The sequence below is a fragment of the Lucilia sericata genome, unplaced genomic scaffold (genome assembly GCF_015586225.1).
Source record: "Lucilia sericata isolate MDLA Ls3-8-SP2 unplaced genomic scaffold, ASM1558622v1 Contig000061F_arrow, whole genome shotgun sequence".
NCBI classification, from domain to species: Eukaryota; Metazoa; Arthropoda; class Insecta; order Diptera; family Calliphoridae; genus Lucilia; species Lucilia sericata.
In genome coordinates this window covers 585,612-608,756 of record NW_023994096.1, presented here as the reverse complement: position 1 = coordinate 608,756, position 23,145 = coordinate 585,612, and the positions used below count along the sequence as shown (strand labels likewise).

General features: G+C 28.0%; 2 protein-coding genes across 5 annotated transcripts in view; both read right to left on the bottom strand.

Moving 5' to 3' along the window:
* Positions 1–16: 16 nt before the first annotated feature.
* Positions 17–1,491, bottom strand: LOC119616189 (leukocyte receptor cluster member 1 homolog). Its single transcript, XM_037972526.1, has 3 exons — positions 1,387–1,491; positions 1,212–1,311; positions 17–1,151 (listed from the first exon to the last, which is right to left on the bottom strand). Exons 1-3 carry the CDS (start codon positions 1,407–1,409, stop codon positions 345–347), a joined length of 930 nt encoding a protein of 309 aa, XP_037828454.1. The 5' UTR covers positions 1,410–1,491; the 3' UTR covers positions 17–344.
* Positions 1,492–5,263: 3,772 nt separating this feature from the next.
* The window catches only part of LOC119616184 (transcription factor E2f1), a 99,401-nt gene continuing 81,519 nt past the window's right edge, over positions 5,264–23,145 (bottom strand). For 3 of the 4 annotated variants that reach the window (XM_037972517.1, XM_037972516.1, XM_037972515.1), the window contains exons 3-7: positions 13,690–14,946; positions 11,181–11,996; positions 9,813–10,023; positions 8,711–9,730; positions 5,264–5,625 (exon numbers count right to left, since the gene is read on the bottom strand). In XM_037972517.1, the coding sequence (XP_037828445.1) occupies positions 5,513–5,625; positions 8,711–9,730; positions 9,813–10,023; positions 11,181–11,996; positions 13,690–14,217 (2,688 nt within the window). In that variant the 5' untranslated portion in view covers positions 14,218–14,946 and the 3' untranslated portion in view covers positions 5,264–5,512. The remainder of the gene's footprint in view (positions 5,626–8,710; positions 9,731–9,812; positions 10,024–11,180; positions 11,997–13,689; positions 14,947–23,145) is intronic. The other variant, XM_037972518.1, reaches the window with a different exon arrangement.

Below are 23,145 nucleotides of genomic sequence, written 5' to 3'. Positions count from 1 at the left end.
ATTACAATATTTTTGTAACTTTTAGCATTTTTAAGAGATTTATTAAAATAAATTCTTTTCGCAATCTATAAAAAAAAAAAAAAACAATTTGACTTAGACTACAAATAAAATCTAAGAATAATAAGTATTAGTGCATAATAAATTATTTAACATTCCGCATTTCAATTCAAAACAAATTCAGAATATTACTTAATACGTGGGAAATATGTATTGGTACGCATACTTGCAATATTTCTAAAATCTGAAATATTTCGACCAATATTTAAGATTTATCATTACGGTTATATTTTAATGTATATTCAAACAAAGTTTTAAATAAAAATTATCCATTTTATTTGTTGGTCTTAATTCATATTTTGCTTAGCCAATTCTGGATTAAATTGACTATTATACTTTTGTACAACTCTAGGTGTAGCAATACTTGTTGCTTCTGTTGGCTTGCTAGCTTCCTTAGGCGCCAATAAAGCTTCTTGTCTGGCTTTTTCTGCTGTTTCACGGCGTATACGTTCTTTTCTCAACTGTTCTAGCTTTAATCGTTTCTGTATTTGTTCCTCCATTATTCTCTTTTCTTTAGATTTGTCTTTTTTATGTTTGTGTTCTTTGGAGCGTTTCTTATGTTTTTCCTTTTTATGTTTTTTGCGTTCCTTTTTGTGTTTTTTTGGAGGTTTAGCATGATCCAACTCCACTATGGCAGACTGAGGGCTAGGACTTCTTTTACGTTTTGCTGGTGTGGATTTTATTACCGGTTTGGGGTCAGGCGGTAAAAGGGCATTGATTAAAGTCAAAGGATCGTGATTATGTTTTGTCTTTAAATCTTTTTCATTTATTTCTCCCCTTTCTGTTCCTACCGCTAAACGCTTGGGTGCTACTTCGTACCAACTTTTTAGTTTCAACGCTTCGTTGGTATCCTGACCCAAATAGGTTAAATATCCTATTTGTTTCTCATATTTTTCTTGTTCCTCCTTTTTTTCTTTTTCCAATTCTTTGTTAGTGGTCTTAACATGAGTTTTGTAGTCAGCAAATAGATTTACATGCTGAGAGCTACAGGCCTCTTCATTGTCTGTCTTTTCTTCTGAAGCTTTTTCTTCTTCTCTCTGTCTCTCTGGTAATCCCGAACGTTTGCGTAAAAAGTTGACACGAGCTTCACTTTCCTAGTAATTTCAGAAATATAATTTTTGTTTACGATTAGTAATAATAATGACCAAACCTACTGCAAATTCCAATTTCTCTTGTTTTTTACGTTCTTCTTCACGAGCCGCTGCCTCATCTTTTCTAACGCGGGCTATATTATCCTTGGTCCTCACATGCCATCTATTGTATTTTAGAGAAATTGAGAAGTGGTTTATTAATTTATATATTTTTAATAAATTTTAAAATAAAAATTACCTTTTCTTGGGTAAAATATTCATTTTTCGTAAATTGTTTGGCTAATGTTGATAAAATAAACAAATCTGCAAAAAATAAACGTAAATAAAAGTCAGCTGTAAGAAGAGCTGCCATATCTATTAAGAATTTTGTTGTGAAAACTTTTTACACTGATAGAAATTATATTTAAAATGTAACCAACATTACAGTCGCACAGTGGGCTGATTTCGAATAAACAGTTATAAGTGACTGATGCATTATCGCACAACCTAAACGTCTGAAGCTAAAAAGTGAAACTTTGATCTAAGATTTCCAGACAAATGAATTTACTAGGTTGAGATTTTTAGAAATTCGAATGTTTGGGGTTTTAAACGGGTAATATGAATATGATGCAAGAGAGTTTTTTTGCTACTTTTTGTTCATCAAGTGGTGCTTTTTGAATCTTTTACAATATTTAACATAGAAACGAAAAAATTAGACGCAGCTTATTGATTGAATGAAAATTTATAAAAGGGGAGTTTCTGGTACTTTTTCGTCATTAAAATGGTACTTTTTCAATTATTGAACCTAGAAACATAATGTCATACATATAGAAACATGATGGAATCGAAATCTATAGGAGGTAATTATTTATTCTTCAACTATTTTCGAATCTCTTATTATATATAATAACCTAGACATAAAATTTATAAGACTAAACATTTTGGTACATTTTTGTTCTTCAAAATGTACTTTTTAAAATTTCTATAGTATTGAACCTTGTCATATAAAATTAAACATTCTGTGTCCCGAATGAATGAAAGTCTGTAGGATAGAATTTCTGGTACTTATTTGATCTACAACTGGCACTTTTTTTGCAATATTAAACCTAGAAACATATAATTAGACAGCATCCCAATTAAATTAAAATCTATAAGTGTTCTGATTAGATTTTTTCCATTCTATTCATTCTTCAAATGGTTGAATTTTCTTTTTAATGTTTTTAGATTGTATCTATATTACGATTTAGTCAAAGTTGTCAAACGGAGATAATTTCGATCCAAAGTGAAATGCACAGTAGGGGTATTTTTATCAAATAAAAACGCTTTTTAATTAGTTATTTTTTTGTGATTACTTTTTTTGGGTTAAACTTAACATTTCTTTATTTTATTTTTGTTTTATATTTTAGAAAGAATAAAATAAAAAGTACTTAACAATTTGATGTTTACATATTTTGTTTTATTATTAATTAATTACATTTATGTTTTTTTTTTGTTTTGTATATTACAAAATAATATTTATATGTATAATAATTTTTGTATTAATTAAAATAATAATTATTTTGTTTATTTAATATTAATAATAATAAAAAATAACAAAATGTTTGTTATTTTAAGGGATTGTTGAATTTTATATAATAATAGACTTTATTAAAATAATAATAATAAAAAAATGTTTGCTGTTTTGCCATTTATTTAAATTTATTATTTTTTTAAGAATTTTTTATTACAATATTTTTTACGATTTTTTTTTATTTATTTTGAATATGTTTAACTATTCGATACTTTTTAGTATTAATTTAAGTTTGAAGAAAAAAGAGAATTTCTTTTATTTATGTTTTTTTGTTTTTGTTTTAAAAGATTTTTTGTTTAACTATTTTATTATATTTTTTATGTTTACTTTTCTTAAAAAAAAAAGAAATAAACTATAATTGTATGGATAAATACAATAAAGAGAGGGGAAAAATATTTATTGATACATCATTAGATATGAATAACAGGGATAGTAGGGGGCTGTTTGTGTGTTATAAAGTAGAAGATAAAGTGTTTTTAAAAAATAATATGTTTTTTAAAAGAACACATAAAAAGTTTATTATTATTTTCCTAATGGTTTTTTCCTTTAAGTAACCTCACTTTATGATTACACATTTGAATTTATTTGTTGAAATTGAATTAAGTTTAAAGCAAGGGAATACTACTTAAATCAAGTTTCATACTATTAATGAAATATTTTCTTAATATTAAGAATACTATGTGATTTTGTAGCAATTCTAATGACTTCTTTTTTAAAATCAAAATACGATTTAATGATTTTGTGTTTTCAGACAAAGTAATCGCTAATTTCCATGAGAAAACGATTATGGACTTAGTGCGAATGAGCATCAGACTCAATTCAAAATAAAACGATAAACGCTTCATTAATATTTTATGGAAAATTTATGAAATTTTCTTTGTTTTCTATAACGTAAGACATTTTACGTTTCATTTTATAGAATTCGCACCTAAATCTTTGTTGATAGTGTAATATAAGCTTAACTATTACATATTTAGTATCCACAATTGCCGTGAAAAAAGTCGATTCCATCTAATTGAATAATTTCAAATTTTATTTTCTGTAATTCGATTCGTTTTAAACATCCTCGAAAAGATTGCATTTCGTAAAATGTTCTTACAAATAGCTTACAGATAAAATTCCGGTATAATAAAATTTAAACCAAAAACGTAGTTATTAGGTTTAAAGGATTTTTGAAAGTTTTATCGGAAAGAATCAATTGGGTTTAATATTTAACGTCTTATTTTGCCTTTACCACTTTTGCCAAATAAAAATCGAATTGCAAAACATTTTGTTTTCCAAATCACTGTTTTAAATAGAAACCCTTGTAAAAATCCCTTTTAAAATTTTATCAAAATAAATTCAAATGCTTGTTTGTTGTTTTTTTTTTATAATGAGGTTATTTACTTAAGAACATAATTAGATTTTAATAATTATATTGAGCTTTTAATAAAATTAAATAATATTAACAGAAGAACAAAGGCAAAAGGAAAAGTGTCTTTTCAAAACTTTTTTGTAAAGAATTAGTAATAGTTCTTTTTTTACTTAACAAAGAAAATAGTAAAAAAATAAGTAACAGGAGTAGAAGAAAAGGAAGAAAATTACAAATAGCCAAAAATTAATAGACTTTTTAAATTATTGGTATTTGTAGTTTTACAATTGTTTATGGTTTTCTTGTAGATTTTTTTTCCTATTTGTTAACAATAACAAAATATATTTATATTAATTATTATGTATGTATGTGTTTTAAATGTATAAAAATATAAGCGTTTAGCATTAAAATAAGTTTGTTGTTTTTTTGTTTTTGTTTTGCTATCTTAGGTTTGTTTGCTTTGCTGCTGATTCACTATTAACAGTTTGTTTTCATTTTAAATTTAAATTATTATAAAATTTAAAAAATAAAATAAAAATTAACAAAAAATGCAATTACTTTTTTTATTTTAAGAAAATTTACAGTGTAAATAGCTATTATATAAATTTAAAAAAAAATTAAGAAAAACTATTGCTTTAGAAAAAAATTAACAAAAATTTTACAAATAGAGCTCAAAAAAAAGTAAATGTATTATTTTACATAAATAACATGAAATTGAATTCAAAAAATAAAATTTCATTAAAAAATAAGCCAAAAATTTGAGAATTTTTAATATATAATTAAACAAAATAAAATTTACAAATTATTAAAAAAAAATTTCGAAGAAAAAACAAAACTTTAAAGTAATTTTGATTAATTTACAAATTGTAGTTTCAATTTTTGAGTTTTTAAGTTTCAATTACATTTAATTTTTTTTAATTAAGAAAATTTTCAAGTGTTTTAAAAACATGCCATTTTTTTGAGGAAAATTTTACACTGATATTGTTGGTTTTATTTGTGTGTGTGAGAGTTTTAGTTTAAATTACAAATATTCTATTTAAATAGATTTATTTTTGTAAATTGAAAACCTGATTTTAGAATTTACAAACTTGTTTTTTTTTTTGTATGACTAAATTGTTTTTTATTTACTTTCCGTATTATAAATTAATTTTATAATTTGTTTGCTTTTTTTCATTGTTTTTTTCTTTCTTTTTGCATCAGACTATATATATGTAGTTATATATTTGTGTGTGTGTGTTTTTAATTTTTAACTATTATCCACTAGTTTTTTGTTTTATTTTTTAAAAATATAAAAAAAATATATATTTTTATATTGGATTTCTTTTATAATTTAAAATTATAATTAAAAAAATGTATTAAAAAAAAAGAAACAACAAATTTGGTTGGATGATTAATTTTCCAAGGGGGGAGAGTAGGGGAGTTGAATAAACGTGTTTTGGTTGGGACAAGAGGGCGGGTGTTTGCTTATACAAAATCATGGAATAGATCATTAAGACCCTCTGACTGATCTAAAGAGAAATTATATAAACCATCCAATGGCGGTTCAATGGGCAACAAAGGCGGCAAGTCTTCAAAATCTAAAAAAAAAGTAGAAAAAAAGAAAAATAAAAAGAAAAGAACAAGAAAAACAGGTTAATATTTTAAAAATAATTTAAATTTTATTAAAAATGTTTATTTAAGAATAATAATAGATGAATAATTTTTAAAAACACACTTGACCATAACTGTAAATGAAATGTTAGCAGGAAATGTTTTAACAATTTTAATATATTTTTATATTTTTTAAGATTTTTTCAGGTGAATTGAATTCCTATAAACTTTCAACATTTCATTTAAAATTATTTTAACTTTTATTTATTACAAATAACTTTAAGTTTATTATTGATAAATTTTTATGATTATTTTTTAGTTACTGTGATGATTTGGTTTTTTGTGCTTTGAAATTCATGCCAGAGCTGAATCTCATGGTGCTACAAACTTTCAAATACAAAATGTATACGCAACAAGAACATTTAATTGTTTTTGGTGGTATGTGCCATGCAGACCCACGAGAGTTCAGTTCCAAAATGAATTTGTGCTTTTTATTAGTTTTGTTGGTTTCTTTTTTAAATCCCATTAAGAGTTTGTTTATTATTTTTTTTATTTGTTTGTTTTATGATTTTATGCGTTTTAATGATTTTAATTGTATTCACTACAGTTGAGTTTGTTAATTATTAATGAAATAAAAGCGTAATTAATTGGAATATAAATGGGAAAAACAAAAATTAATAAAGCAAATTAAAAGTTATTGAGTTTAAAATGAAACAAAAATAAAATTACAACAACTACAATTACTTGAAATAAATAAATTAGATGAATCTGCCTGGACTTTAAAGTGCCTACTCAGTTATAGGCCAGTTGTTGTGAAATTCAAGCCAGTGCTAAACAAAAATCATCTTGGTATTCTCTTGGTAGTCTAGTCTATAGTCTAGTCAATAGTCTAGTCTATAGTCTAGTCTAGTCTATAGTCTAGTCTATAGTCTAGTCAATAGTCTAGTCTATAGTCCAGTCTATAGTCTAGTCTATAGTCTAGTCTATAGTATAGTCTACAGTGTAGCCTATAGTCAGTCTATAGTCTAGTCCTAGTCTAGTTATAGTCTAGTCTATAGTCTAGTCTATAGTCTAGTTTATAGTGTAGTCTATAGTGTAGTCTATAGTGTAGTCTATAGTCTAGTCTATAGTCTAGTCTATAGTCTATTCTACAGTCTAGTCTGTAGTCTCGTCTATAGTCTAGTCTATAGTCTATTCTACAGTCTAGTCTGTAGTCTCGTCTATAGTCTCGTCTATAGTCTTAGTCTATAGTCTAGTCTATAGTCTAGTCTATAGTCTAGTCTATATTCTAGGCTATAGTCTAGTCTATAGACTAGTCTAGTCAGTCTATAGTCTAGTCTATAGCTAGTCTTATGTCGAGTCTATAGTCCTAGTCTATAGTCTAGTCTATAGTCTAGTCTATAGTCTAGTCTATAGTCTAGTCTATAGTTAGTCTATAGTCTAGTCTATAGTCTAGTCTTAGTCTAGTCTATGTCTAGTCTATAGTCTAGTCTATAGTCTAGTCTATAGTCTAGTCTATAGTCTAGTCTATAGTCTAGTCTATAGTCTAGTCTATAGTCTAGTCTATAGTCTAGTCTATAGTCTAGTCTATAGTCTAGTCTATAGTCTAGTCTAGTCTATAGTCTAGTCTATAGTCTAGTCTATAGTCTAGTCTATAGTCTAGTCTATAGTCTAGTCTATAGTCTAGTCTATAGTCTAGTCTATAGTCTAGTCTATAGTCTAGTCTATAGTCTAGTCTATAGTCTAGTCTATAGTCTAGTCTATAGTCTAGTCTATAGTCTAGTCTATAGTCTAGTCTATAGTCTAGTCTATAGTCTAGTCTATAGTCTAGTCTATAGTCTAGACTATAGTCTAGTCTATAGTCTAGACTATAGACTATTGTACTAAGTTATGATAAGAAGAAAACTACATATTAGGAACAACTTGGCGTATACTTAATTTACAATATTAAAAAAAACACTCATACGCACTGATGGCAAAATGCCTTAATTTAGGTTAGAATGCAAGAAAATAGATTTATGTATTTAAATTACAACAGTAGAAATGAATCTAGGCCAATTTCGTCCACATTTTTACAAATTCTATTATCCTTGACTCTAAGTCCTGACGTAAATAACACAGGCAAAAAAAACTTTATTTTCAGATCGTCAGATTTGATTTGAAAGTTTCAGATGACATAATAAAATGTTAAAAAATGTTTGGGTTCAAAATTTTCTATCTATATTCAATGGATCTTATTCATAATAGTTTATTTAATGTTAATAAAACAAATGTTCATACAAAATTTGTTCTATAAACTTTAAGTCACAATAAAATAAAAAATAACCTTAAAATTTTATTGAAAAAGACTAATTTTACAACAATAACTAATTTCAAAAATTTGTTTTTATATAAAAGAAACAAAACAACAAAATTTCGTAAAAATATTAAATAAAAAAACAAAATTCAAATTTGGACTGAAAGCTCGTAGACAGGTTTACAACAAAAACTAAATTTAAATTAAAAAAGTAAAATATAAAAATTAAAAAAAAAAAAAAAAACACAAATTAACATAAAATTTAAACTTATTACTAAAAGCACTTTTTGGAATTTATTTTAAATTGTTTGATATTCTTGCTTCACTTTGTTTTTATTTGAGAGAATTTGAATGCACGCTCAGCAAGAACTCAGACTGTGATGCGAATATGAGGTATGATTTTGAGAATTTTTCGATATTTTTACATAGCAACAAAATGGACGACTAACTGTGCAATTATGTGTATATAATGACAGTGAGTGTTTGAAACCATTTGTTGGTTATTTTTTGTAGTTGTTAAGAGTTTTTATTCTATTTTTCATCAAATCAAATCAAAGTAAAGGAAACGCAAATCACAGAGAGAGTTCTCGACAAGAATGATTCTTTTTTTTTTTTGTACGATATTTCTTTTAGAAAAACTTTGACTTTGAGTTTCCGTTTCCAGGTGGTTGATGCATACGTGGATGTTTTATTGTTTTTTAATGAAACATGAGATAGAGAGAGAAAACGTAGAGAGACACTTATTGCAATTAAAGTTAAAGACACACAATACTTACAATTATAGGTAGTGGGACTAAGGTTGACACTATCCGAAATTAAAGCGTTCCGGACGCCTGAACTACAATTCGAATTTGAAACATGCATGTGTGCAAGATGATCATCATTATGTGATGAAGAAGAATTACCAACAACAATACTATTATCGAGATGTTGCTGCAATTGTTGATGCTGTTCCTGATGATGATGGTACTGTTGCAATTGTTGTTGATGTTGACCGCCAGCGGTGGTTGTTGTTGTTTGCAATTGTTGTTGATTATTATGTGTTAAAGTTTCATAATTCAAATGTGTTGGGGAATTGTCTTGCTGCTGTTGTTGATGATGTGGCGAGGTGGCCGATGACGAATTATTTGATGGAACTTGTGATGAAGACGTTGACGACGACGCCGAAGAGGATGTTGTACTGCCAGTTAATAGACTTTTTTGCTGCTGTTGCTGTTCCATTGCACAATTCACCAAAGTAACATCTTTTCGTAAACCAGATTTTTTCGACGACGACGACAAAAGGCTCCTATTCGTTGTGCTATTACAACTGGTAAGCGTAAGGGTTTGATTAGAATCATTACTATCCGGATTACTTTCAGCGGTATGACGGCGCTGCTGCTGTTGTTGCTGATTGGAACAAACAATTAAACTTTGATAGGAAACCAAAGCATCCTCCTCCTCGGCTGTTAACTTTTGTTCCTGGGAATTTTGCATGTGTTGTGTCCTTTGTTGATGCTGTTCGCCTAAAACCTGTGTTATAACCGGCCTTGTTATGGAGGGGAACATATTGAAATCATCTTCATTTAATAATGAAGAAGAATTTGACTGCTCATGCTGCTGCAGATGATGATGTTGCTGCTGCTGTTGTTGTTGATCCTGAGTTGGGTAGTTAACTTCGATAAGCGATGCAGCCTCTTGTTGAGCTGCAGCTTCTATTGACTTGCTAAGATTACGTTGAGCCGAACGTGGTACCAAGTTGGTGGCTGCCGCCGGATATGTAGATGCTAAAGGTTGTGCTGTTACAGCTGGTAAACCTACAAAAAACAATAATAATTAATTTTAATGGCATATTTTTGTATTTAGTGGGGGGGTAGCGTTAGGAATTTTAACACTTACCTAATCTATGACGTTTTTCGTCCTCCATATCAGTAATCAAGTCATCATGATGACGCTGTTGCAATGCAGCAGCAGCATGACGTTGAGCCAAAGAGGAGGAGCCAAAGTTGGGTGAATTTTCCGGTGAGTTATCATGACAAAGGAATACATTGATTTCACCATTATTTTCCGCCTTAACATGTATCTCACGAGGATTAAGAGAATCAGGTAACTATAAAAAAATAATAAATATTTTATTAATTTTTGTTTTTTGTTAATAAATGTTTGGTATTCGACCAACCAATGACAAATACTCAGAATAACATAGAATTCAATAGAATTTATCTTTTTTTATAAATTTTTAAAAAGCCAAACAAATTTCTTTTGTTGAGCTATTTTTCTGCAACTAATAACAATGAAAAAAATCTATATATGTCTGCTGTTAAGTATAAGTAAACTTTTTTTTTTTAATATAGCTAAAAGTTTCTCTTTATATGTTTAAATATACATATAGTTATACTCAGTCTGTCACTTTACTAAATGTGAGTTGTGTGTGATTATTTTTGATATTTTTAGCCGACTTTTTTGTTGTTTTATTTAAAAATATTTCAACAAATTATTATGCTAACCCACATACACAGACTTCTGTAGTCTTATGTCAAGTTTATAAAAATACTTTAAACATTTTTGCATTCGCAAAGAAATTTTTCAGAAAAAAATCTTTGCATTAAATTTTATAAAATATTATCATCATTGCTTTTTATATAAAATCTTCTTCTAGACACATTAAACATTTAGATGATTTTGCATTTTTAAAAATTCATTTCACTTTTTTGTTATGCGCCGGCTAGGAATTGACGTAAAGAATTTTTTTTATAGACAAATCGTTTTTTCTTTTTTTCGTTAAAGTATTTAGAATAGATGGATGGATGTTGGTTGGAGAAATGACAGATAATTGCTGCATGCAGCATAGAAATAGAGAGTGGTTATTTGTTTTTTATAGACTACTTGTAGCTTTTTGACACTACACCAATTCCAATAGTATTTGAGAAAAAATTTGAACTAAAATTTCAATTTAAAAGTTTTCTCTTTGTATTTCAAAAACTTCCTCTTCAGAATTTAATTTTTTTTAATATTTTAGAATTATTAATTTTCTAACAGAAAGTTTTAAAATTGTTAGTTTTTAAAAAAGTTTATTTTAAAATTGAAATTTTTGAAATGTGTAAGAAATTTCTTAGTTTTATTATGAAATGGTGTAGTTTTTTTTTATATAAAACGATTCATCTAAAACGATTTATTTGAAATTAATTTCTTCACGCCAAAGATTTGATGTTTAGAAATAAGTAAAATATTTAAGTAAATTTTAACATCCAATTTCTTTCAACTTACCACAAGTTTTGCTTCTGGTGGTGCTTTAATAACTATAATAATTTGATCCTTAAACAGATCGACATTCAATAGATCGCTGTGCGTCACATATGCCAATTGATCATTACGCGAGATTTCGCCATGCAATTCATTACGTATTTCATCAATCAACATATTCAATTCATTCTCCTTCTGTTCGAGACGTTCATTCTCCAATTTAATATCATTCGAGCGTTCCGATGTCAACAGCGAATTGCCACATTTCCATTGTATATTATTTTTCGATTTCTTCTCCAGTATACCAATACCCTCCAGTACATTGGTGATATCGTAAATACGACGTTTTTGTACGGCCAATTTAGTGGAGGCATCATTTAAGTCGACCACACCATCGGGTGATTCTTGTAAAAGATCTACGAATTTTTTCGTTAATATACCCAATGAGGTGTCGGCACGATTACCTTCGGGTGTGCGTTTGGCCGAAGCGCCAGTATTATTGACACCGTGACTATTGGAAGAGGCTGTACCGATTTTATAGAGCAAATTTGGTGCCATTAAGGCTGATGACGATGATGTCGAGGAAGCTGATGATGGTGGTCTGGGTGGTTGTGGTGATGGCGTGGCAAAATTTAATGAAAGTTGCTGTTGTTGTTGTTGCTGCTGTTGATGATGAATCTGAGGTGTTTGCTGTTTGTTAGTGTTTGAACGTATAATAACATTATGTTGCTGTTGTGGTTGTTGTTGTTGCTGTTGTTGTTGATAAGGTGTCTGATGTTGTAGACTTTGTTTGGCCTGTTTCTTCGGATGACTATCATTCATAGGTATACGCCGTTTAACCTTAATAAAAAAAGGGATTATTATTAATATAAAATGATAGATTGTTTTCTTGGGCCTGCTACAGTATGACAAGTATTAGTTCATACCGTTTTGATTTGTGGAGAATTATTAATTTTTGACTTGATGTTACATCTAATGAAGTTTAAATTTTGATTGCACTTTAGTGTACAAATGCATTTTAAGATTCGTTTGGAGTTCTTATAAATCTCACAAATTCCGAGTGGACAAATTAATTTTACAGTTGAAATCTGTAAACGATCTGTTATTCTTGAACATTCAATGTAATTTTGACAATTGTTAATTTTTTATTCATCGGACGTGCCTGATCGCATACCAGACACTGAATATGTCGGAAACTTTGAAACGCTAATCCCAGATAGAATGTCTTGGTCAAGCGGAACATTAGAGCAAATACCAGTAGGAATCCGTTGCTACACGGATGGCTCTAAATTAGGGGACAAAGTGGGTCTGGGGTTCTATATTGAAGACCCAGAAACAGAAATATACCACCGTTTACCTAATCATAACACAAGCTTCCAGGCAGAAGTACGAGCAATAACGGAATGTGTAAATTGGATTAGAATAAATATGGCGCCCACAGGGCTTAATATATTTACCGACAGCCAGAAGGCAATTTGTGCGATATCAGGTGATAGAATTAAATCTAAGACCGTATTGGATTGTAAGAAAGCTTTAACTGAATACTCTCCCAGAGGTAAGGTTCACATCATATGGGTACCAGGCCACTCGGGAGTAGCCGGCAACGAAAGGGCGAATGTAATAGCTTTAAAGGGAAGGGAGCTCGATGTAGTTAACCTGACAAACGCAAAACCATTCGACGCAACAAAAGCTGAATTAAAAATATGGATGAGAAAATCCCATAAGGCCTCTTGGAATAATGAAACGGTGGGTAGAACCACAAAGATTCTATGGGGTGACCCTGATGAGAGCAAGACGAGAAATCTTCTCAAAATGAGCAAGTCTGAGGTTAGTATGATGGTACGTATTCTCAGTGGACACACAGGATTACGAGCACATCTATACAAAATTGGACGTGCGAATTCAGACGAATGTAGAGCATGTGGAGAGGACAGTGAAACTCTGGAGCACTTTCTTTGCCATTGTCAGGCATTCGTCGAAGTTAGATCCAAGTATCTTGGAAGTGATGTTATTCCAGAAATAACATTCTTAACCAACACCGATTGGAAGATTCTTAGGAATTACGTCCAGGAAACTGAGTTTCTGAACATGGAAAAATAATACATTCAGTGAACAATTTTTTTTTTTTTTTTTTCTTGAATTGGAGCGCACAACAGGCCCGATAGTGGCCTAGGTGTATTTCTTCGGATTTGATGTAGTATACATCCTCCTATCAACCTACCTACCTTTTTATTTATTTTTTATTTTGGTGACAATTTATTCGTTCTTTCTTAAAATTTATATATTTTTTTGGTTATTATTCGAGAATGAGATCAAAATTGAAATATTTTCACAAATCGCATTCGAATGTATGAGTTCTTTGCAAAACTGGTAATAATCTTGATAGAATTTTTAGCTGGTAAAACCACATTATCATTGCGACAGTTTTAATTTAGTTAAAAATTAAAAAATAATTTAATTTTCAATTATAATTCTTTAACTAAAAAAAGTTTTCAAAATTCTAAATAAAAACAATATACGAATTATTCATTACCTTGTAATATTGTGTCATATCGGTAGGCTTGAATTTTTGTTGTTGTTGTGGTTGTTGCGAGGCAGGTATTGTATTAGAAGTGACAGAAACAGCAACTGTTCCCGATGTTGGTGTAGAGGAGGAGGATGAGGTGGTTGAGGTCGTTTGTTGTTGACCCACCACTGCATTGGTCGCTACTGTTGGCGGTGTTAGGGTAACACCATAACCATGATCTAACAAATGTGTAGCCATGTTGTTGTTGTTATTGGTCGCATTTTGTTGCTGCAGCTGATGATGCGTTTGATTTGTTGTCATAAAAATTCTTGTTGTTTTAGTACTAGACGATGATGAACCCCTTGTTGTAGCCGATGCTGAAGACGTAGTGTTCTTTTCACAAAATAATTTTCGTATAGCATTGGTGGTTCCGGTAGCGGAGACAGAAGAGGAGTTTGATGTTGTTGTTGTACCCACATTTTGATTGACTTGATAAACATTACTAGTGGCTGCAGCATTGGCATTTGTTGTTGTATTAATGAAATATTTTGACATTGTACAATTTTAAACGTCTGAAACGTTTTAAATTTTCTTTTTCGTTTTTTTCTTTTTTTTTTGCTTTTCTGTCTGTCTTCTGTGCTGGAGGTTCTTTATTGCTATGCGACTGGCCTTTACTTCGGTGACTTTAATTTGTTAGTTTTGTTTTATGTTTTTGTTTGCTTTTAAAACAAAAATAATTGTTCTTTATTTCGACTTTGTGCTTAATAGGCTTGATTCTTTTTCTTGCTTTCTTAATATTTGCTGATTTCTTAAAATACTAACATTATATTTAAATTTTATTTTTTTATTTAGTTTTTGAAACTATTTCTTTTGTGTGTTTTTCTTAAAATATTTTCTTTTACCTAATAAAATTGGAGTGATTTATTATTTCTTTATGGGGGTGTAGTAGAAGGATAAAAAGGAGACAACTCTTTTTCAAAATGTTGTTGTTACAATTTTAACATTTCCACATAAAAATAAAATCTTTACTTTTTTGCATGAATATTTGTTAGATATTCATTAATGTGTTTTAGTTTTCAACTGCTTTTCTTGAGTGCTTTCTTTAACTTTTAGCTGTTTCTCTTTTTAGCTTTTGTGTGTTTAAGGAAGTTGCTGCACAGTTCCTTTTGAATTCTTTTCGTATTTGGATTTGCTTAAATGTTGCAATTGTTGTACTTTGTTGAATTTATTTAAATATTTGTTTAATGTTTCCTAATTTCTAAAATTAGCACCTAAGGATTCCATCTGTAAAGATAAACAAAAAGAGAAATTAATTAGTTGAATTAATACAAAAATCAAATGTAATGAATGGGTTTTAGGTTCCTAAAACTTTAGCATTATTTCTTGTTATTGTTAAATGAAAGTAGCTTTCTTTTTAATATTAAAAAGTTAGGGTTCTTAAAAATATTTTAACCGGAAATGAAGTATTGATTTTTACTTAAGAAATGACACATTGTTTTTAATGACAAAGTTATTTTGAAAAGAATTTTGAAAATAAAGCACAACAGAAGAAATTGAAAGAAATGAAACCTGTTTAAATACAAAAAGATATGATCATAAAACTGTAATTAAAGTTGTAAAATCGAAAATTCATTAACTAAGCAATGTACTAGTAGATATATTAGTCCATAACTTAGCCGATTGCCTATGGAGTAGTCTTTAGACCAGTCTATTGACAAGTTTATGGATTAGCCTTCTCACTAGTCTATGAACCTGGCTTTTGACTAGTCTTTGGATTAATCTATTGACAAGTCTAAATATAACGACTAATTTACTAACTATAGTACTGTCTAGTGACTAGACTGAGTGAGAACTATACTTATGAGTAGCCTATTATCCAGTATATGGACTATAGTCAATATATTATTCTATGAACTAGATCATACATTAGTCTATGGACTAGTACTTAGACTAGTCAAAGGTCTAGTCCTTAGACTAGCTCATATTTTAATCTATATTCTAGTCCATAGACTAGACAATAGGATAGTAAAAAGTCGAGTCCGAACGAAGGTCTAGTGAATAGTCAATGAATCTATTTAGTAGACTAGTCGACTTGTCTACCATAGACCAGTCCTTAGATAAGTCAAAGGTCTATTCCTTAGACTAGTCTAATTGAATTGTCTATATTTTAGTTCACATAATAGTCTATAATATAATTCATAGACGAGTCAGTAGAATAGTCACTAGACTAATCCATAGAACAGTCAATAGTGTAATCCATGGAATAGTCAAAGGTATGAGCTATGGAGTAGTCTATTGACTGTTATATGGGCCAATCTATTGATTAGTCTAGAGACTAAACTATTGACTATTCTATGGACTAGTCTAGTGATTATCCTATTGACTAGTCTAAAGTCTAGTGACTAATCAATGAATTTTCGTTCGGACTAGACTATTGTCTAGTCTAAAGTATGAACTCGTTTAGAGATTAGACTATGGACTAGTCTATTGACAAGTATATTGACTAATCTATTGATTAGTTTATGGACTAGACTATTGAGTTGTGTAAGTACTAGACTATTGATAATTCTATTGACTAGTCTAGATACTAGATTATTGAATGGTCATTTGAATAGTGTAGGAACTAGACTACGGTCTAATCTATTGTCTTTTCTTGTCATTTTAATGGCCCAGAGACTCTGTGATGTAGTTTATTATTTAGTCCATCGACTATTTAACAAAAGTTTTAATACAAAACTTATTGAAAATTTTAAGTTATAACATTTGATTATTAAGCATTTAAAATGTGATACATACGTATGTTGATATCTGAACTTAAAATAATAGGCATAACAAATATGAAAAATCGGTTAATCTATTTTTATATTTTGTTTTTGCAAAAACAACAAAATGTCAATAAACTTTATAAAAAAATCAACAAAAACGAAATACAACTATTTTTCTTCTTTATAATAAAAAATACCATATGGATTCTGTTACTTATGGGCTTTTAATCAACTTCGGTTCACAGAAAGAAGAATAGAAAAGTTTATGACAATTATAAAAAATTAAAATTATTAATGTTATTTCGTTGTTGTTAGTTTTTTTGAGGGTCTTTAAAATCTGGTTTCTAATGCCCAAACTAATATTTTTTAAATTATTGCTATTTTTATTTGATAACAACCAGTCAAGCTTAAAAATAAGACATTTGTTCTTGTTTTCTTTGAAGAATCAATTGATAGATTTTATTAATGGGTTTTAAAATCTCTGGAGGTTAAGAAAATGAAAACAATATCTAATAAACGTTAAATTTGAAAAAATATATACAACATTTAAAAGCCAGTGTTGCAAATAATATATTGTTTTTAAAATTTGTTACATTAGATATCAAATAAGGCCTTCGGAAAAGCAACTATGTATAGGGAAAGACGAACATTGTATTAGTTTCCAAAATGTTATATCTAATTTTCAGAATATTTTTTGTGGGTTATAAACCCTTATCAAAGAAGAAGGTTTGAAAATATACGATAAAACAAACTAAATTGACAAAATAATTTATTTAAAACACTAGTTTTGGTAATAAATTTTAAATTTCCGTTTTCGAAAACCTCCTTTAGCTAAAAAGAAATCAACTGGATAAGAACTTATCGCTTAAACATTACCACACACCTTGGTTCTTTTAAAAGAGTATGTTGAATGTGATATTTATGGCATACCGAGTTCTTAATAAACAATTTACTTAAAATTATTTGCTGTATTATCAACATACTTGTTAGATTTTAGGTGTTTCCATATTTAAATTCAAAATTAGTTGTTAGAATTTTGTTAAAAACCACAATATTTATTTAATTTTATCGTTATTTTATTTATAAATTTAACTAAAATTTTTTGAACACTTTACATTATTTTGTATTTTATTATATTAAGTTGAAATATTCTTCCAAAGCCAAGTCTAAAATGTTTAAGTTAATGGTTTGAGTTTAAAAATACTTCTAAACTTTAAAACACATTAATGATACCCAAATAATGTAGTTTTGAAAAACTCCCCCCAATTTAAAAAGAGATTCATACAAAAAAATGAATTAAAATCTTAAACCCAAAAAGAATGCGCTGATCTTACACAAAAACAACATAGAGAAACTGACCCATGTTAATTTGAAATAAAATCTCACTTTACTCTCTCCACTCTTTAAATTGTCTCCAGTAATTAAAATCTTCAATTCGGGATTTATATTCTTCAAACATGTTATGTTTTCTTGTTGTTGTTGTTTTCATGCAAATATCAGTTTTCATGTGTGTTGTTTTCTTAACTGTGTTGTAATCCGAGTTGTATACATGGATATCTTAGAAGACTACAATGAATTTTTTATGATGTTGATAATTTTAGTTTTGTCCAAAAAATCTTAAACATTTTTTTCAAATATTTTAGTTTGCTTGATTAAGTGGAAATTTTTTTAATAATAAATTTAATGTGGGTTTGGTGTAGTTCAAAATTTGAACTTCAGGTAGGTTTTTAACATTGACGAGTGACAATGTTAATGAAAATTTTTTTCGTTTCTTGAAAAAAAAAAAAAATTAGCTGTAAAAAAGTATAAAATTACAAATTTGGTTTAAAATTACAATTATTATGGACACGAATTTGAGTAAAGCAATGAAATTATTTAATGAACTTTGAAAATTTTATTATAAGAGTTAAATTTCTTTTAAATATTGAAACTTAAAAAAAGAAAAAGTAACGATTTTAGTATAAAAAAAATAATATTCTTTAAGATAACACTTCTTTATTTTAGAATTTTCTATTAAATTTCAAACCAAAGAACCATAAAAATGTGTAAAAGCCATAGTTTTTATCATTTCTAACGCTTAACGTCAACATTGTGTTTTAGTCGTTAACATTTAATTTACTTTAATTTCAACTACCTCTTACGGTATGATAAACAAAACAAAAAATGCAACAAATTGAGAAAGAGCGAGAGCACTTAAATTATGTTAACAACAGTTTAATGTTAAATAATACATATGTTTATGTTAATGACGACAAAATTAAACGATTACTGATAACAGGCATTCTCACAATTCTCCGATAAAAACAAAACAACAACATTTAAAAAGGTGAGAAAAAATGTGGGTTTTTTTTGGTATAAAAAATAAATTTTTGTTTTATTGTTGTTATAAAAAATGACATTGAGTAATAAAAAACTTTATATATAAATAATTAAAATGATTTCGATTAAAACTATGTTAAATATATAATAGAAGCGGTATTTAACTAAAAGAACATAAAAGTATTAAAAAAGTTTACTAATTTCTTTCATGATTAATATGTAAAACGAATTATATACATATTTTACCAAAGTTCAAATACCTATAAAGTTAATGTCGTGTCTCTTTTTAAACCAATTTGAAACGGTAGTTTTCTAACTGTTTTATCTGTTTTTCAGTTTTTGCTTTAAGCTAAACTAATGAATAAATACTGACATTGTTAAACTAAGTTAATAAAAAAGTTAAATAAAGTACATACAAAAAAAAAAAAACAAGCCTCAATAAAACAAAAACTACACAAATCACCATAAAAAAGTGTTAAAATGTTAATTGATTGTTATACGTTAATGCCAGAGTACAAAACAAAGTAAATAACATTGTTGTTTGTTGTTGTTATTATGTTAGTACATATTGCCTCAGTTTTGCAGTTGCCAGATTTGATGTTTAGTATTTAGACGTGTTTTCTGACATCAAGGAGAATTTATGACTGCAATTAGGCAAATTTATTAGTGCAGTATATGTGGGAGTTGGACAACGTAAGTAGTGAGATCATTTTTAGCAGGTCTGTACTTTGACAGTTCAAATTGAAAATAAGCAGTTTAATTGATGTTTATACTCTTCGCCACTCGGTTGGGAGGGTATCATGCTTCATTGCTGATGTTTTTAATATACAAAAGACCCGGCATTCACCGTGGAATCATTTTGCAGAGTCGAGTAAGCTATGTACGTCCATTTGTCCTCCCATGTAACCAAACTAAACGTTATAATTTTAATGGTAATTTGGCACACGTGTCACTTTTGGATCAAGAATGAACCCTATTGGAAATCATAATTGCGTTAAATCTCAAAAAAAATTTACTGCCTCGTAAAGACCGGGCCTTATTTGACCGCAATCCCCATTTAAAATCCACTTCAAATTCGATTGAATATGACTTTAATTTCACTTTCATTTAAAACCAAAACAAGCCAATAAAATCAAACCCAAAACAATATAAACAAATTTTAAAACACACTTTTTATTTCATCGCATTCATGTGGCAACTTTAAAACACAGTGAGCGTATGAGTACTTTAAACAAATAAAATATATTTTTATTTCTATGTACAAAATGTTTTGACATGTTTTGTATGTGTGACCCAAAATCAAAAAAAAAAGTGGTATTTTAGTGTTTTATCTTTTTTGTGCGTATTTCTACAATTTCTACTGTCAAGTTTATTACAAATTGCTGTTTGTTTAAAATTTATAAATATTTATAACAAACTCAACTTCGCTTTCTTTTACAATTTTTTTTTTAAATACAACCGCTTCTTTTCTTTTTACCTATTTTTATGTTGGAAATATGCAAATTTGAAAATTTTTATTTAAATATATTTATTTTTATATTGCGAATTGTTAGTTTAGCGGAACAAGTAAAAATAAAACAACAAAGAAATGTATAAAAATAATCGAGGTCGTTTTATTTTAATTTTTGTTGTTTTTGTTTGCTCTATCTTTATTGCAAATAAACGTGTGAGATCTACAGGCTGACATACACACACAACAATAATTATTTATATAGTAAACAAGAGAGAACGAAAGAAAGAGTGAGGATAAGAAATATTATTTAAAAAAGGTGTTTAAACTTTTTCTATTTTTTTTTAATTTTTATAATCTTGTTGTTTTTATAAAAAGCTAACAGAAAATTAATTTAATTAAAATAAATTATTTCACGTGCTGGTTTTTACAATATTACAAACCGAAAAAATAAACATCTCTATAGTTTCATTACTCATTGTAATTAGAACAGACAAGAAAACATACAGAGTTGCCCTATAGAGAGAGAATAATGTTGCCAGAAATATCTAAAGTTTACATATGGTAGACTATCAGTTGGTTATCAGTTTAAACGGCTGTTTATAAAAAAATTTAGTTTGTTTACATTTGATAGTGCTCCAGTTAATTAAAAATTATAAAACGTGATAATTACTTAATGTTTTAATGTATTTTGTCTCCACTAAAATATTATTTATTTTCAATTTCCATCCCTATGTTAGCCCTATTAACCAAGTATTTATCTCTATTTTCAGTTAACAAATCTAAAGAGTACTGCACTAAACTAAAAAGAAAACAAATAGAACTGGTGTATTCTTAAATGTTGTTTACACGACAACGACTGCTTACGAAAGTTATAAATAAATATATAATGAATAATTAATACAAATACAATTTACATACAATAACCCAGAGAATGCGTGAAAAACTTGTAAACATTTACCAAGTAAAGGTCAGTAATTGTTTTAATTATTTTGTTTACTTTATTTTTCTTTCCTCTACTCGTAAAACAATAAACTAGTCCAAGTAGTTAGTCAGCCAACCAGCCCCACTTTACTTAAACAAACCGTTTCACAGTAAGGAGGGGGGAAAAACTTATAAATTTAAGTATTTAAGTAATATTACAGCAATTAACAATTTCAATATGGAAAATGAATATGATAGGAAAAAAAAAGGCGCAAAAAAATTAAGATTATATTTTTTTTCAGTTTACTCATGCATTGCGCAAAACTAACAGTGCCAGAGAGTTACAAACTGATGTGGGGGAAAAAAGGTAACAATAAATAAAAAGAAAAAAATATTATTATGACACGAATGGAATTAAAACAAAATAAAAAATTTAAATTAAAAGAAAAAATATCAAAATAAATTAATAAATGTATTTAAAGGCACGCATGTGAAGCAGTACTAGCAGTCTAAGAGTGACTCTTAAAATCTAAATTTTATATGAAAAATTTAAAGGAAAAAGAGAGAGCTAGCGATAAAGCCAATTTTTTTCTTGATATATAGTATAATACCAGTACATATAGTATTTATGTACTAAAATATGTATTTTATTGAATACACATACGATTGCCAGTAGAAGTCGTCGATTGTAAACGAGGGGAACTTTTTTTCTTTTATTATTATTTTGTTTATATTTGTCTAACAAGATACTTGTTTTTGTCTGTTCGGTTTCAATAAGAAAAAAACAAAAAAAAAAAAAACGTGGAATGAACAAAAATTCTCGGGCTGTTCCATAAATAATGAATGTTGTTATTGCCGCTGCAAACGATAAATGGTGCAGACACCGGTATAACACCAAGTGGCGTCTTACAGCAAGAAAAAGAAATGAAAAGAAGAAAAAACTTGTAAAGAGGGGCAGGGCCGTCTAACATAGTAAAGCATAAATAAAGGGTACCAACCATGCTTACAAAACCAGCCATGGCACTTAAAAAAACTACTATTTTTAACCATTTCTAACTTATGGTTAAAATTTAAAAGATGTACAATAATTTAAAAGAAACTTGAGAAGAAAATTGATAAATTAAGTTTTTTACTATTATTAATATTACATATTTTTGTTGAAATTATGAAATCTTTACAAAAGTAATGCTTTTTTTACATTAACCAAAGAGGCGTTGACTTTATACAGCCTCGTTATTTTTCCTATTTTTAGTCAGAATTACTTAACTTTTACATCATCTCTTAGTTAAACTTGACCCCCTCATTAAAATAAAAAAATTAACCTTGGTTTAGAAAATACAAAAACAAGATCATTTATTTGCTTTAAGCAACAGCATGATCATCATTTTCTGTTTTTAAAGCAAAGGAGAAGAAACAAAAAGAAAAACATTAAGAAAATGTTTGTTACTTTTCAGTTAATTGTGTTAATAGAAGAGGAATACTAATTATGCAATGTGAAAAACTTTATGTAACGGTGAAATATAACGGTAAAAAATAATATTAAAAGAAATATATACAAAACACTAATGAAAAACGAATCCCAATACAACCTAAATTGAAAAAGTAAACATTTTATACATGGAATTTCTGTAGTTGTTTAATAAATATTTATTTTTCTTTTCAATTGTTTATATTTTCTAAGGAATTGATCTACTAAATGCCTTATAAACAATGCTGCCACAATTATAACTAAATGACTGATTTAGTAAACAAATCTTGATTTTTAAATTTGGCAACATTGTTGCTCTAAATATGCATTGGTTATCGTTTAACGTCTGAGAATTAAGCAAAATTAAAGTATTTTTATAAAAAAATGTATAAAATAATCACAAAATACTTATAATAAAATCAAGCATAAAGAGTAGTTACTAAAAATTTGTTAAATTTATAAATAATATAAATAAATAAAAACTGATAACTACGATAACAAGCAAACATTGTTAATGATATCACGTGAATTTAACGCAGCACCCACTTTACAACCGA

Coding starts and splice junctions, on each gene's coding strand:
- LOC119616189 (XM_037972526.1), bottom strand. CDS start 1,409: ATGAATATTTTACCCAAGAAAAG. Junction 1,312..1,386: donor AATATTTTACCCAAGAAAAG/GTAATTTTTATT, acceptor AAAATACAATAG/ATGGCATGTGAGGACCAAGG. Junction 1,152..1,211: donor AAGAGAAATTGGAATTTGCA/GTAGGTTTGGTC, acceptor TGAAATTACTAG/GAAAGTGAAGCTCGTGTCAA.